Consider the following 15231-nt stretch of genomic DNA (forward strand, 5'->3'; position numbering starts at 1 on the left):
GTTGTGTTTAGCATCCCTCTCCACTGGACCAGAATGAGTGTGGGGTGCGGATTCCCTGAGGCTATTCGCTTGAGTCTCCCAGATTTGTGTCTGTTTGCACCCAGAGTCCGTCATCCCGAGCAGCGGCACCTTCCACGTGAAGCTGCCCAAGAGGCGAGGCGTGGAGCTGGGCATCACCATCAGCTGTGAGTCCCCGTCCTGTGCGCCCTCCAGCCTGCCCCGAGTCCGCCCAGCACGAGGCGATCAGGGGAAGACTCTGGGTGGGAGAGGGGGCTGGCTGACCTGACTTCCCTCTGTCTGCAGTGCGTGTCCTCAGGCAAGGCTTCTGGAAGCCTCGGTTTTCTTTTCTGCACAGTGGGAGTCTCCTGGCCTATTTAGTCTCCAGGGGTGGTTAAGTGGTTTTATGAGGCACCAGTCACGTGGCCCAGGTTTGGTTTCCTGTTGCCTCTGTATTCCCAGGGCCCAGGAAAGGCCTGGAACATAGTCAGTGGTTAATTCATGTTTGTCAAAGGAGTGAAAGTGAGGGACTGCAGAATGGAAAGAAGAAGGTAGAGGAACGGTCACAGACCCTCCCCCAGCCCTCATCTCACTCCGGAAAAGCCGAAGTCCTCTGACTTTGTGCGCGCGTGCATGCGAAGTTGCTTCAGTCATGTCCAACTCTTTGCGACCCTATGGCCTGTAGTCTACCAGACTCCTCTGTACTTGGGATTCTCCAGGCAAGAATGCTGGAGTGGATTGCTATGCCCATCTTCAGGGGATCTTCCCGACCCAGGGATCAAACCCGCATCTCCTGTGGCTCCTGCATTGCAGGCAGATTCTTTACCACTGAGCCACTGGGGAAGCCCCCTCTGACTTCCTCTCCTGCCATCTCCCCATCACACCTGGAGGAGCAGCTGTCCGGAAGGGCTGGTGCTGCAGCTCCTTCTGGCCCCAGAGCCCGCAGCCATTGGTGCTGGAAGTTGAAGCAGTCGCTGGGGAGAAGGTGCTTCCAGCCCAGGAACCTCTGGGCAGGGCCACCAGGTGCAGTGCGCAGGTTGTACATGACACAAGGTGCCCATTCAAGGTAGACTTAGACTTTCTGACATTTTCTCAACAGACTAATTAGATGGGGCCCCTTTGTCTCATTTGCAAAGGTGCTGTTTGGGCTAGAGGGACCGCTTTACACCTGATCAGTCATGGGAAAACCCATTAACCCAAATGGATTCTTTCTGCAGGAAAACTCAGCCCCTTGTTGTCTTAGATCGTGTTCCCTGGGAAATAGCCTCTCCCACAAGGAATGATGTAGAGGGGCCTTATTGAGGCGGGCTCTTAGGATGAACACCTGTGGGTGGAGGCGACTGTAGGACCAGGCAGTGGGAGGAGCTAGGCTGTGATGTAGTCAGTAGAGGGCTCCCCCAGTCTTCTTTGCTGGGGAGGCTGCGGGAACTGAGGCTTCCATGGTGGCTCAGACAGTAAAGAATCTGCCTGCCAATACAGAAAATGTGAGTTCAATCCAAGTATCAGGAAGATCCCTGGGAGAAGGGAATGGCTACCCACTCTGGTATTCTTGCCTGGAGAATTCATGGACAGAAGAGCCTGGTGGGCTACAGTCCATGGGGTCACAGAGTTGGACATGACTGAGTGACTAATACTTTCACTTTCTGTGGGAGTTGTCCTGCATAGAGGCTGGGAGCTGGGCCTTGGCACTGCTGAGTGGACCGGTCGATGGATGTAGACATTGTTTTGGGCGAGGCTGCTCCCTCAGCTAAAGGCCATTCCCCAGCAGGATCCTGCTGCAGTGTTCGCAGCCAGCATTCCCTGCAGCGGGCAAGGAAGAACTCAGCTGTTAAAAGTCACTTGGTTCTGGAACCTGGGCCTGTCTGCCCATTGCTGGGAACACAGACACCAGCCAGACACAGCCCCTCAGGGACCTCCATGTGCTGGAGAATGAGCTGAGTGTGGGAGGTGTTGTCCTGCTTCGTCTAGTTAATCTTGGATGTCCCTGTGAACTCTGTGGCCTCATCCCCATATTACAGAGGGGAAACTGAGGCACAGAGAGGGGAGCTGGTTTGCTCACAGTCCACCCAGCCCAGGAGGCATGGGAAGCGGGGCATGGGGCTCCGAGTCCACGCCCAACTCCTGGGCCCCTGAGGCCAAGGTGGCCAAGGATGGGCTTTTGGCTTCTTTCCCCTAGCGGCCAGCAGGAAGCGAGGGGAGCCCCTGGTCATCTCCGACATCAAGAAAGGCAGCGTGGCGCACAGGTAGGGGGGCTGGCAGGGCGGGGGGCTGGCCCACGGGGGTGGGCTGGGCGCCTGCATGTGCCCAATCCTCTATGTCCCCTCCCTGCTCCTGCAGGACCGGCACCCTCGAGCCAGGGGACAAGCTGCTGGCCATTGACAACATCCGCCTGGACAACTGTCCCATGGAGGACGCTGTGCAAATCCTGCGCCAGTGTGAGGACCTGGTGAAGCTAAAGATCCGCAAGGATGAGGACAACTCGGGTGAGGGCCCTGATCCCTGCCCACCCATGCCAACAGATGGTGCCCAGCTGGCAATCTGGTGCTCCCTCCAGCCAAGGATGCCACCCAGGGGCTGCTGGTGGAGAGCCCTTGAATGAAGATGTGGGGTGGCGGGGGGGAAGATGGCAGATGTGTCCCTGTCCCCAGATCTGGCCTTCTCCAAAGGCCCTTGTGAGGTCTACTAGAGTTTGAGCGAGACCTGGACCCAACAGGCCTTGCCCACAACTGCTGGGTGCAGATGACTGGGTGTGACGATGAATGGGTGGGGGTGGGGGATGTACCACGGCATGGGTGGCTGTGAATGAGCTGAGGCTGCAAACTCAGGCACATCTGAGGCTGGACAGGTGACAGAGTGAGGGAATTGGGCCGAAGCTGAGAAAAATGATTCAGTCTGGGTAGACAGAAGGAGAGGACTGTGGCCACTGGTGAGAATCTTGTTTAGAAGGGCTGCCACCAACTCCCACCCTGGGCAGGAGGATCACTTATGGGCAGATTTCAGAGTTTTTTTAAGAAAAACAGGAAATCTGGTGTCGTCTTATAGCCAATATCATCATCACCATCATTATTCTTGTTCTGCATGGTATATGAAATCTTTATTATAAAAATGCTGGTTCAGGGTTTCTGCTCTTATTGAAATGGCTGTTTGGGTGAAATGAAACATTGTTGGCAGCAGAAGATGGCCTCAAGTGGTGCCATCTGAAGTCCTCCCATGGGGGAAATGGGTGTATTCATGGCTGAGGGAATGGGTGGATTAATGACTGACGGAATGTTTGAATTAATGGCTGAGGAAATAGGTGTATTAACAGCATGAAACAATGGGTGTATTCATGGCAGAGTGAATGGATGATATAATGGCAGAGTGAATGGCTGCATTAATGGCTGGGGGAATGGGTGTAATGAATGGAATTAAGGAATGGGTGAATTCATGGCTGAGAGAACAGGTGTATTAAAGGCATGAAGCAATGAGTGTAGTAATGGCTGGAGGAATAGTGAAATAATGCCTGAGAGGAGGGTGAATTAATGGAGAGGAAATGGGTGAAGTAGTGGCCCATGCTATGCTATGCTAAGTCGCATCGGTCGTGTCCGACTCTGTGTGACCCCATAGACGGCAGCCTACCAGGCTCCCCTGTCCCTGGGATTCTCCAGGCAAGAACACTGGAGTGGGTTGCCATTTCCTTCTCCAATGCATGAAAGTGAAAAGTGAAAGTGAAGTCGCTCAGTCGTGTCCGACTCTTAGCAACGCCATGGACTGCAGCCTACCAGGCTCCTCCGTCCATGGGATTTTCCAGGCAAGAGTGCTGGAGTGGGGTGCCATTGCCTTCTCTGAAAGTAGTGGCCTAGGGAATGGTTATGTTAATGGCATGACGGCATGGGTGAATTAGTGGCATGAGAGAATGGGCGAATTAATGGCATGAGGGAGTGGGTGACTTGGTGGCTGGGGGAATGGCTGAATTAGTGGCTGAAGGAATCTGTACTAGAGCTGAGAGAATCGGTATGTGAGTGGCAGAGGGAATGGGTGAACTAACAGCTGAGGGAGTGTTTGAAAAATGGCTGAGGGGGAGTGGGTGGCGTAATGGCTGAGGCAGTGGCTCTGTGCTGGCACAAGGGAATGGGTGACCTAGTCACTAAGAGAACAGGCTGTTTAGGCATGAGAAAATTTGTGTATTGGTGGCTGAGGGAATGGCGAATTAATGGCTGAAGGAATAGGTGAGTGAATGATTCAGGGTTTGGGTAAATTAATGATTGATGGATTGGCTGAATAAGTGGTAGAGAATTAGTGGCTGAAATGATGGGTGAATTAGTGGCTGAAGGAGTGGCTTAAACTATGGGTTCGGTGATCTGTGACTAAAGATTGAGGTAACTGAACTTATGGTTGAGTGAATGGGTTCATAAGTGACATAGGGAATGAGCGTATTCATGGCATGAGGACATGGGTGAACTGCTAACTAGAAAGTCAGGGTGTTAGGCATTAGGGCATTGATGTATTAGTGGCTGAGGAAATTTGTGAATTCATGGCTGAGGGATTGACTGAATTAATGGCCAGGGAATGGGTGAATTAATGGATGGGGGAATGTGTATGTTAATGGAGGAATTGGTGTATCAAAGGCTGTGGAAATGGCTCCGATAATCACTGAGGAATTGGCTGAGTTAATAGCTGCAGGATTGGTTGAATTCATGACTAAGGGACTGGCTGTATTAATGGCTGAGGGAATGGGTGAACTCATCACTTAAGGAACCTGTATTAAAATGAGAGAACTGGTGTATTAGGGCTGGTGAAATAATGGCTAAGGGATTGGTTTAATTAATGCCTGATGGAACGGGTGAATTAATGTCTGAGAGAATATGTGCATTAGTGGCTGAGGCTATATTAATGGCTGAGAGAATACGGGATTTACTACCTGAAGAAATAGTTTAATGGCTGAGAGAATGTGTAAAAACGTCTTGGGTTGGCTGAATTAATGGGTGAGAGATTTCAAAGGAAAGAGGTGGATGTGACTGATGGAATGAATGAACTAATGGCCAAGGTACAAGGTGATTTAATGATGGCAGGACTGGGTGAACTGGGGGCTTATGTCTGAACTCAGCAGCAGAAGGAGCGGGTGATTTAACAACTTAAGTAAATGGGTTAGTGGCTGAGATAATGCGAAACTAATAGCTGAGAGAATGGGTGAATTAATAGCCGATGGAAAGTTTGTATTAGGCCTGAGGGAATGTGTGAATTAATAGCATGAGGAAATGTGTGTTAATGACTGAGGGATTGGTTGGCTGAAGGAATGCCTGAAATATGGCTGAGGGAATGCTTGAATTAATGGATATAGGAATGTGTGTCTTAATGACGGAGGGAATTAGTGTATCAAAGATTAAGGGAGGCCTCTTGCCTTCTGAGATGGCCCACCCTCTGTGGAGTGTTTCTGCCAAAGTCGCTCCCACTTTTCAAGATGGACCACACCCTGTCTATGGAATGTGTAACTAAATAAATCCACTTCTTACCTGTCAAACAAAAAATAGGCTGAGGGAATGGCTGAATTTATGGCTGAAAGAATGGTTGAAATAATACCTGAAGGAATTGGTGAACATGAGGTTATGAGGAAAATAATGGTTGAGCAAGTGGGTGGAACAATTCCTGAGGGATTGGCTGTATTAGGCCTGGCAGAGTTGTCGTATTACTGGCTGAGAGTATGGCTGAATTAATGGCTGGAAGAACAGATGAATTAGTGGCTGAGGGTATAGGTGAATTAGTGGCTGAAGGAATGGGGGAATGAATGGCTGAGGGAAGGGGGGAATTAATGGCTTCGGGAATGTGTGACTTAGAGTGGAGGAAATGGGTGAGGATCTTTTCATATGGCATGAGGATATGGCTATATTAATGGGTGTGGGAATAGATTAATGGCTGAGGGAATGGGTGAATTAGGGCTGAGAGAATGCCTGAATTAATGGCTGATGAAATGGATGAATTAATGCATGCGGGTATGTGGTATTATAGATTGAAGGAATTGGTGTATCAAAGACTGTGGGAATGACAGAAATAATGCTGAGGGACTGCTTGAATTAATGGCTGAGGGAATGGTGGGAATAACAGCTGAAGGAATGGGAGAACAGCTCAGGCGCTCAGTCGCGTCCGACTCGTTGCGACCCCACGGACCGCAGCACGCCAGGCCTCCCTGTCCGTCACCAACTCCCGGAGTTCACTCAGACTCATGTCCATTGAGTCGGTGATGCCATCCAAGCATCTCATCCTCTGTCGTCCCCTTCTCCTCCCACCTTCAATCTTTCCCAGCATCAAGGTCTTTTCCAATGAGTCAGTTCTTCGCATCAGGTGGCCAAAGTATTGGAGTTTCAGCTTCAGCATCAGTCCTTCCAATGAATATTCAGGATTGATTTCCTTTAGGATGGACTGGTTATCAATCAATATCCTGAGGTTATGAGTAAAATAACGATTGAGTGAATGGATGAATTAATTCCCGAGGGATTAGGTGTTAGACCTGGGGAAATTGGTGTAGTAATGGGTGAGGGTATAGGCTGGTGGAGTGCCTAAATTAATGCCAAACTGAATGGGTGAATTAACGGAGACAGAAATGAGTGATTAATGGATGGGGAAATGTGTGTATTAATGATTGATGAAATTGATGTATCAAGGCTGTGGGAATGGCTGAAATAATGGCTTTATTAATGGCTGATGGGATGAGTGAATTAATGGGTGATGGAATGAGTAAATTACGAATTGAGGAATTTGGTGAATTAAATATGAAAGGAATAGATGTATTAGTGATATGAAAATGGGTGAATTAGTGGTATAAGGGAATGGATATGGTAATGGACAAAAAGAATGGATATATCAGTGATTGAGGGAATAGATGAATTAATGGCTGAAAGAATGGGTGTGAAATGCCATGAGGGGATGAGTATGTTATAGATAAAGGAATAGGTATATTAATGGTTCAGAGAATGGATGTATTAATGGCCAAAGGAATAGGTGAATTAATGGTTGAGGGGATGGGTAAATTAGGTGGGTAGTAGGTGAACTAATTCCAAAGGAAATTAATTAATTGATGGCTGAGGGAATGAATGAATGAATAGCTGCAGGAATAGATGTATTAGAGACTGCAGGAATGGGTGAAATAATGGATGAGGAAATGAGTAAATTGTAAACCGAGGGAATTGGTAAATTACTGATAAATGAGAAGGGAACAGGTATATCAGTGATGGGGAAATGTGCGAATCCATGGCATGAGGGAATGGGTGTATTAATGGATGAAAGAATGGTTGTATTAATGGCTGAGGGAATGTCTGAATTAAATGGCTGATGGAAAGGGTCAGCTAATGAGGAATGGATAAACAAATGTCTTAGGAAATGGGGGAATGTGCCTGATGGAACAGATGATCTAATGGTTGAGGGAATAGGTGAATTAATTGCAGAGGGAATGGGTAACTTAAAGGCTGAGGAATTGGCTGAGTTAATGACTGAGAGATTAACTGAATTAATGGTTAAGGGAATGGTTGGAATAACAGCTGAAGGAATTGGTGAAATAATGTCATATGGCTGTGAGGAAAATAATGTTGAGCAAATGGGTGTACTATTTCCTGAGAGATTGGGTGTATTAGGCCTGGCAGAATTGATGGATTTCTGAGCATATAGGTGAATTGGTGGCTGAAGGAATGGGTGAAGTCATGGCTCTGGGATTGGCCTAATTGATGACTAACTGCCTGGGTGACCTTGGACGTGGGGCAGCTCCTCTCGGCCTGCCATGTGCGCCGTCACAGCCACCTTGCAAAAATGGGCTCAATAAAGGACAGAAATGGTATGGACCTAACAGAAGCAGAAGATATTAAGAAGAGGTGGCAAGAATATACAGAAGAACTGTACAAAAAAGATGTTCACGACCAAGATAATCACGATGGTGTGATCAATGACCTAGAGCCAGACATCCTGGAATGTGAAGTCAAGTGGGCCTTAGAAAGCATCACTACGAACAAAGCTAGTGGAGGTGATGGAATTCCAGTGGGGCTATTCCAAATCCTGAAAGATGATGCTGTGAAAGTGCTGCACTCAATATGCCAGCAAATTTGGAAAACTCAGCAGTGGCCACAGGACTGGAAAAGGTCAGTGTTCATTCCAATCCCAAAGAAAGGCAATGCCAAAGAATGCTCAAACTACCTCACAATTGCACTCATCTCACATGCTAGTAAAGTAATGCTCAAAATTCTCCAAGCCAGGCTTCAGCAATATGTGAACCGTGAACTTCCAGATGTTCAAGTTGGTTTTAGAAAAGGCAGAGGAACCAGAGGTCAAATTGCCAACATCCTCTGGATCATGGAAAAAGCAAGAGAGTTCCAGAAAAAACATCTATTTCTGCTTTATTGACTATGCCAAAGCCTTTGACTCTGTGGATCACAATAAACTGTGGAAAATTCTAAGAGATGGGAATACCAGACCACCTGACCTGCCTCTTGAGAAACCTGTATGCAGGTCAGGAAGCAACAGTTAGAACTGGACATGGAACAACAGACTGGTTCCAAATAGGAAAAGGAGTTCGTCAAGGCTGTATATTGTCACCCTGTTTATTTAACTTATATGCAGGGTACATCATGAGAAACGCTGGACTAGAAGAAGCACAAGCTGGAATCAAGATTGCCAGGAGAAATATCAATAACCTCAGATATGCAGATGACACCACCCTTATGGCAGAAAGTGAAGAAGAACTAAAGAGCCTCTTGATGAAGGTGAAAGAGGAGAGTGAAAAAATTGGCTTAAAGCTCAATATTCAGAAAACTAAGATCATGGCATCCGTTCCCATCACTTCATGGCAAATAGATGGGGAAACAGTGGAAACAGTGGCTGACTTTATTTTTCTGGGCTCCAAAATCACTGCATATGGTGATTGCAGCATGAAATTAAGATGCTTACTCCTTGAAAGGAAAGTTATGACCAACCTAGGTAGCATATTGAAAAGCAGAGACATTACTTTATCAACAAAGATCCTTCTAGTCAAGGCTATGGTTTTTCCAGTAGTCATGTATGGATGTGAGAGTTGGACTGTAAAGAAAGCTGAGCGCCAAAGAATTGATGCTTTTGAACTGTGGTGCTGGAGAAGACTCTTGAGAGTCCCTTGGACTGCAAGGAGATCCAACCAGTCCATCCTAAAGGAAATCAGTCCTGAATATTCATTGGAAGGACTGATGCTGAGGCTGAAACTCCAATACTTTGGCCACCTGATGGGAAGAGCTGACTCATTTGAAAAGACCCTGATGCTGGGAAAGATTGAGGGCAGGAGAAGGGGACAACAGAGGATGAGATGGTTAGATGGCATCACTGACTCAATGGACATGGGTTTGGGTGAACTCCGAGAGTTGGTGATGGACAGGGAGGCCTGGTGTGCTGTGGTTCATGGGGTTGCAGAGAGTCGGGCACAACTGAACAACTGAACTGAACAGATACAGATAAATTTATGGCTGAGGGTTTAAGTGAATGACTGAGGGAATGAGTGAATTAATGGCTCAGGTATTAGATGAGTTAATAACTGAGGAATTCCTGATTTAATAGCTGAGGGAATGGGTGAATTAATGGAGGCAGTTGAGTCCATTAATGACTGAGGAAATGGTGTATTGAAGGCTGAGGGAATGGCTGAATTAAGTGCTGATAGAATGAGTATATAGTGGCCGAAGGAATAGGTCCACTAATTTTTGTGGAAAAAGGTGAATTAATGGCTGAGCAACTGGGTAAACTTATCGCTACGTGGATGAGGGTATTAAGGCTGGGGGAATTGGTGTATTAATGTTTGAAGGTATAGCAAACTAATGGCTGACTGGGTGAATTAATGGCTCAGGTATTGGCTGAGTTAATAGCCGAAGGAATGCCTGATTTAATAGCTAAGGAAAAGGGTGAACTACTGGAGGCAGGATGGGTGAATTAATGGATATAGGAATTGTATATTAATGACTGAGGGAATGGTGTATTAAAGGCTGAGGGAATGGGTGAACTAGTGGGTGTGGAATGGATTAATTAATGGCTGAGGGAGGGAAAAGGGAAAGTGAAGTCGGTCAGTTGTGTCTGACTCTTTGCGACCCCATGGACTGTAGCATACCGGGCTCCTCCGTCCATGGGATTTTCCTTGCAAAGGTACTGGAGTGGGTTGCTATTTCCTTCTCCAGAGGATCTTCCTGACCCAGGGATCGAACCCAGGTCTACTTGCATTGCAGGCAAACACTTTACCCCGTGAGCCACCAGGGAAGCTGAGGGAGAGGTTGAACTAATTCCTAAGGGAATCAGTGAACTAATGGCTGAGGATATGGATGAACTAATCTCTGAGCGAATGGGTATGTTAGCCATGAAAGAATTGGTGTATTAATGACTGAGGCAATGGGTGATAATGGCTGAGGGAATAGTTGAATAAACAGCAGATAACGTGTGAAACAGGGGCTTCCCTGGCGGCTCAGATGGTAAGGAATCTGCCTGCAATGTGGGAGACCTGGGTTTGATCCCTGGATCGGGACGATCCCCTGGAGGAGGGCATGGCAACTGACTCCAGTATTCTTGCCTGGAGAATCCCAGGGACGGGGGAGCCTGGCAGGCTACACTTCACAGCGTCTCAAAGAGTCGACACGACTGAGCGAGTAGCGTGCACGCCGTGTGAAACAACAGCCGAGGGTTTGGCTGAATCAAGGGCTCTGGGAGTGGGTGATCTGATGTCTCAGTGGATAGGTGAATTAATACTTGAGGATAGGGGGAAGTAATTCCTAAGGGAATCAGTGAATTAATGGCTGAGGGAATGGATGAATGAAATAGCTGCGGGAATAGGTGTGTTAGTAGCTGAAAGAATGGGTGAACTAATGTATGAGAAAAGGCTGATTTAATGGTGGAGAGAATTGATGAATTAGGAGCAGAGGAAATCTGTCAGTTAAAGCTGAGAGAATGCGTGAACTAAATGCTGAGTCCATGGGTGTGTTAGTGGATGAGAGAATGGGTGTGTTAGTGGGTGAAACAATGGCTGCAGTAAATGGCTCAGGCAGAGGGTGGGTTAATGGCTGAGTGAATGGGAACAGTAGAATCTAAAGGAATGGGTGAGCTAATGCCAGAGGGAATGAATCAATTACTGGCTGAGGGTGTAGGTGATTTAATGGTTCAGGGAATGGGTGGAACCAAGGCATGAGGTTATGGGTGTATTAATGGAATGAGTGCATGGATGAATTCCTGGTGAATTAATGGTAAATGGTATGGGTGAATGAATGACTGAGGGAATGGGTGAATCAGTAGCTAAAAAAATGGATTAATTAATGGCTGAAGAAATTGGTGAATTAATAGCTGAGGGAATTTGTGTATTGGGGCTGAGAGAATGGGTGTATTAATGGCTGAGGGAATAGGTATAATAATGGTATGAAGGACTTGAATTAATGGCTAAGGGAATGTTTGAAATTATGGCTGAATGAATGGGTGAGGGAATGGTTGAATTAATGGCTGATGGAATGCCTGAATGAATGGGTGAGGGAATGGCTGAATTAACACAAGGAAAGACTGAGGGAATAGGTGTATTAAGGGAATAAGGGGATGAGTGTATCAGTGACTGAGGGAACGTGTGTATTAATGGCAGAGGAATTGGGGATATCTGTGGTGTAGGGAATGGGTAACTGTATTTTGACTGAGGGAGTGGGTGTATTAATGGAAAGCATATGATGAGTGTTGGAGAAGGAATTGGCACCCCACTCCAGCGTTCTTGCCTGGAGAATCCCAGGGACGGGGGAGCCTGGTGGGCTGCTGTCTATGGGGTTGCACAGAGTCGGACACGACTGCAGTGACAGCGGCAGCAGCAGCAGCATGATGAGTGTGGTGCATTAAAGCTTTGCGGGGTTCTGGGCGTGCCCATTCCTATGCCCCGGCCCCTGATACGTGCCCCGAACCTCTGATGCATACCCACCCTCCACAGATGAACAGGAGACCACAGGTGCCATCAGCTACACGGTGGAGCTGAAACGCTATGGGGGCCCCCTGGGCATCACCATCTCAGGCACAGAGGAGCCTTTTGATCCCATCGTCATCTCGGGCCTCACCAAGCGTGGCCTGGCTGAGAGGTGAGCCAGGGACCTCATGGGGCAGGAGCCGAGCTTTGGGGTCAGTCAAAACTGGCTCTTAGCTTTGTTCCAGTATCGATGGTCTGGGGCCTGTCCTATCCCTCTCTGAACCTCAGTTCCTTAGATGGGGGCTAGCCCCTGGCAGCCATCCCGATTTCAGGTAAGTGCTGGATAAATCCCTCCCGGGCAGCTCAGTGGGTAAAGAATCTGCCTGCAATCCAGGAGACGCAGGATACCATCCAACCATCTCATTCTCTGTCATCCCCTTCTCCTCCTGCCTTCAATCTTTCCCAGCATCAGGGTCTTTTCAAATGAGTCAGCTCTTCTCATCAGGTGGCCAAAATATTGGAGTTTCAGCTTCAGCATCAGTCCTTCCAATGAATATTCAGGACTGATTTCCTTTAGGATTGACAAGTTGAATCTCCTTGCAGTCCAAGGGACTCTCAAGAGTCTTCTCCAACACCACAGTTCAAAAGCATCAATTTTTCAGCACTCAGCTTGAAAAGACCACATTAGTATTTGGTAGCTAATAAGAGGCATTCCAAACATCCTCAAAATTCATGCTGAACACTGGTTCCAGAACCTAACTTTAGAGCTGAGCAGGAAGAACCCCTCCCAGATAAAAGACTTGACATCTGTATTAACACAATCACACTGTTTTGTTTTGTTTTTTATCCCCCACAGGTGGGTTTGCCTGGGGTCATCCAGGCTTGTGCTTTGGGTTTCCTGAGTTCCCAGAGGGCAGACCACCCCCCCACTTCAAGTCCCTAACTCCCATCCTGTACCCTGTGCCTCCTCCCCAGGACTGGCGCCATCCACGTTGGGGACCGTATCCTGGCCATCAACAGTGTTAGCCTCAAGGGCCGGCCCCTGAGCGAGGCCATCCACCTCCTGCAGGTGGCTGGCGAGACAGTCACCCTGAAGATCAAGAAGCAGCTAGACCGTGAGCCTCACCCCGCACCCTGGTGGCCGTCCAGCCCACTTAGGGACAGAGATCCCTCGGGCACTGTGGCCCGCTTCTTGGGCCCAGCCTCACAAGATGATTTGATTGCTCACCCCGAGGAGGTCCCTGGGACAATGAGGAGACGAGGCTCGGAGTAATGCGCCCAAGGTCACACAGCCACTGTGGAGCTCTCTGGGCCTGAGCCATGCTCGTCATCACCTCCCACCTCGGCCTCCTGCCTCTTAAGGAGCCTGCTTGTTTTCCCTTCTGGCTGTCACTTATACGTTCCTCAGTTCCCCTGTGTTTATCCCCCACGCTTTGGTAGGGAGTGGACACGAGTCCAGACTTTGGAGCTCTCCTTTGAATCTGGGCTCCACTGTTGCCCACCATGTGACCTTGGGTGTGTGGTGCAGCCTTCCCAAAGCCTCAGTGTTCCCGTCTGTGAAATGGGTTTGCCCACTAGCCTGCCTCCCACCTCGTGTGTCCACTTGGTCACCCAGGGGCCTTTGATTCCCCAAACCGGGCCGAAGCAGGGAAACAGACTGGGTGGACATCTCTGTCTCCAAGGTCAGAAGCCAGTGGCGGTGACACCCGCTCTTCCTTCTAGGCCCCCTCACACCCCGCAAGTCGGGCAGCCTCAGCGAAGCCAGTGATGCGGATGAAGACCCGCCAGAGGCGCTGAAAGGCGGTCTGCTGGCAGCCCGATCCTCGCCCACTGTGCCCAGCGTGGACAGTGCCGTGGAGTCCTGGGGCGGCTCGGCCACAGAGGGTGGCTTTGGGGGCCCAGGTATCGCCTCGGAGCCTGGACAAGTGCTGTGCTGTCTCTGAGCCTTTGCAGGGCCGTGCCCTCCCCCTGCCCCCCCTCCTTGCTCCTCTGCTGGCTCCATCCCTTAGGGACACTTCCTGACGGCAGAGCTGATTGGGCCCGGTCAGCCATTCTGACAGCCCCTCACCCTCAGAGCGTGGACCGCAGGCCTTCTTGGACTTTGATTGGCATCCATGGCACAAAGCTGCCCATTCAGATCTCCCCCATGAGGCTTGAGACTAAGGGGTCTGACTTCTGCCTCCTCCATTCCCAGCCCGATGGCTGGCACGCAGCAAGTGTTCAATGCTGATTGTATCCCATCAAAGACAGGAAGGCAGAAAGCCCCCTGCCGTCCCTCCTACGAGACCCACTTGGGAGGCCACTCCCCAGGACACACGCCCCCCTGCCCACTGCAAGTGGAGACCCATGGGCAGCCTTGGGGGACGTCTGAATCTTTGATCTCTGTGACCCAGAACCGCAGGGAACTCCCCAAGGCCCAGCTCAGGGAGAAATGGGGTGAGGCCTCGAGGCAGTCTCAGGGGCCCTTGGCCCTGGTCATCCCTCACTGCGTGTCTGCCCGCTCGGTTTCAGCTTCCCCACCTGCAGCCCTGGGTCAGCATCACCCCGCAGGGCAGGACCTTCAGGGGAGGGGGAAGGGGATGGTTAAGAGTGGACCCCTTCTCAGGCTTGGCCACGCTGAGCCCCATGGAGCTGGGACAGGGTCCTGGAGGCCTGGCATTCACTCTGCTGTTGGTCACGGGGTTCTGGGGTAGGGGCCTGGGTGGTCCGGGTGGTCCGGCAAGCCTAGAGGAGGGAAAGACCTCTCTCCCAGGCCACCCAGCCAGGCTGGAGGTGGGGCAGGAAGGAGGGCCAGCAGAACACACGGAGAGGATGTTCGACACCCTCTCTCTCCCACCTCCAGGTTCCTACACTGCACAGACGGCAGCTCGGGCCATGACCCCCCAGGAGTGGCGGTCCAGCCGGCTGAGAAGCAGTCCCCCGCTGACCGAGCCCCGGAGGACGAGCTATACCCCAGGCCCTGCTGATGAGAGCGTCCCGGAGGAGGAGGAGGAGGAGGAGGACTGGGAGCCACCCACTAGGTCTGTGGGGGGCGGGGGGCACCCCAGGGGAGGAAGCAGGCTTGGCCTCTCGGCTGGGATGGGCTTAGGGAGCTGGTCCCTGTACCAGGGCGGTGGGCGTGATGGATGAGTCTCGTGTGGCCCCCAGGAGAGGCACCTCCCGGGAGAGGAGAGCAAGCGTGGGGCAGAGCCGTCTCCATTTCAGGAGGCTCAGGTAGGGGGCAGCGAGGCAGCCTGGTTGACTCCCCCACCCCACCCTACCCGACCCCACCCTGTGTCTGGTGATCGGCTCTTCTCAGAACCTGAGACGTTGAACCCGGACCCTCCTGACTTGGCCCAGAT

General features: G+C 50.1%; 1 protein-coding gene across 1 annotated transcript in view; it reads left to right on the forward strand.

The window, feature by feature from the left end:
- GRIP2 (glutamate receptor interacting protein 2) overlaps positions 1-15231 on the forward strand; it is a 46448-nt gene that overhangs the window by 24349 nt on the left and 6868 nt on the right. Inside the window, 7 exon segments of the mRNA XM_005898787.3 lie at positions 105-185; positions 2174-2240; positions 2335-2480; positions 11918-12062; positions 12866-13005; positions 13613-13792; positions 14733-14910. Of these exon segments, the coding sequence (XP_005898849.2) occupies positions 105-185; positions 2174-2240; positions 2335-2480; positions 11918-12062; positions 12866-13005; positions 13613-13792; positions 14733-14910 (937 nt within the window).

Source organism: Bos mutus, chromosome 22, assembly GCF_027580195.1.
Source record: "Bos mutus isolate GX-2022 chromosome 22, NWIPB_WYAK_1.1, whole genome shotgun sequence".
NCBI lineage: Eukaryota > Metazoa > Chordata > Mammalia > Artiodactyla > Bovidae > Bos > Bos mutus.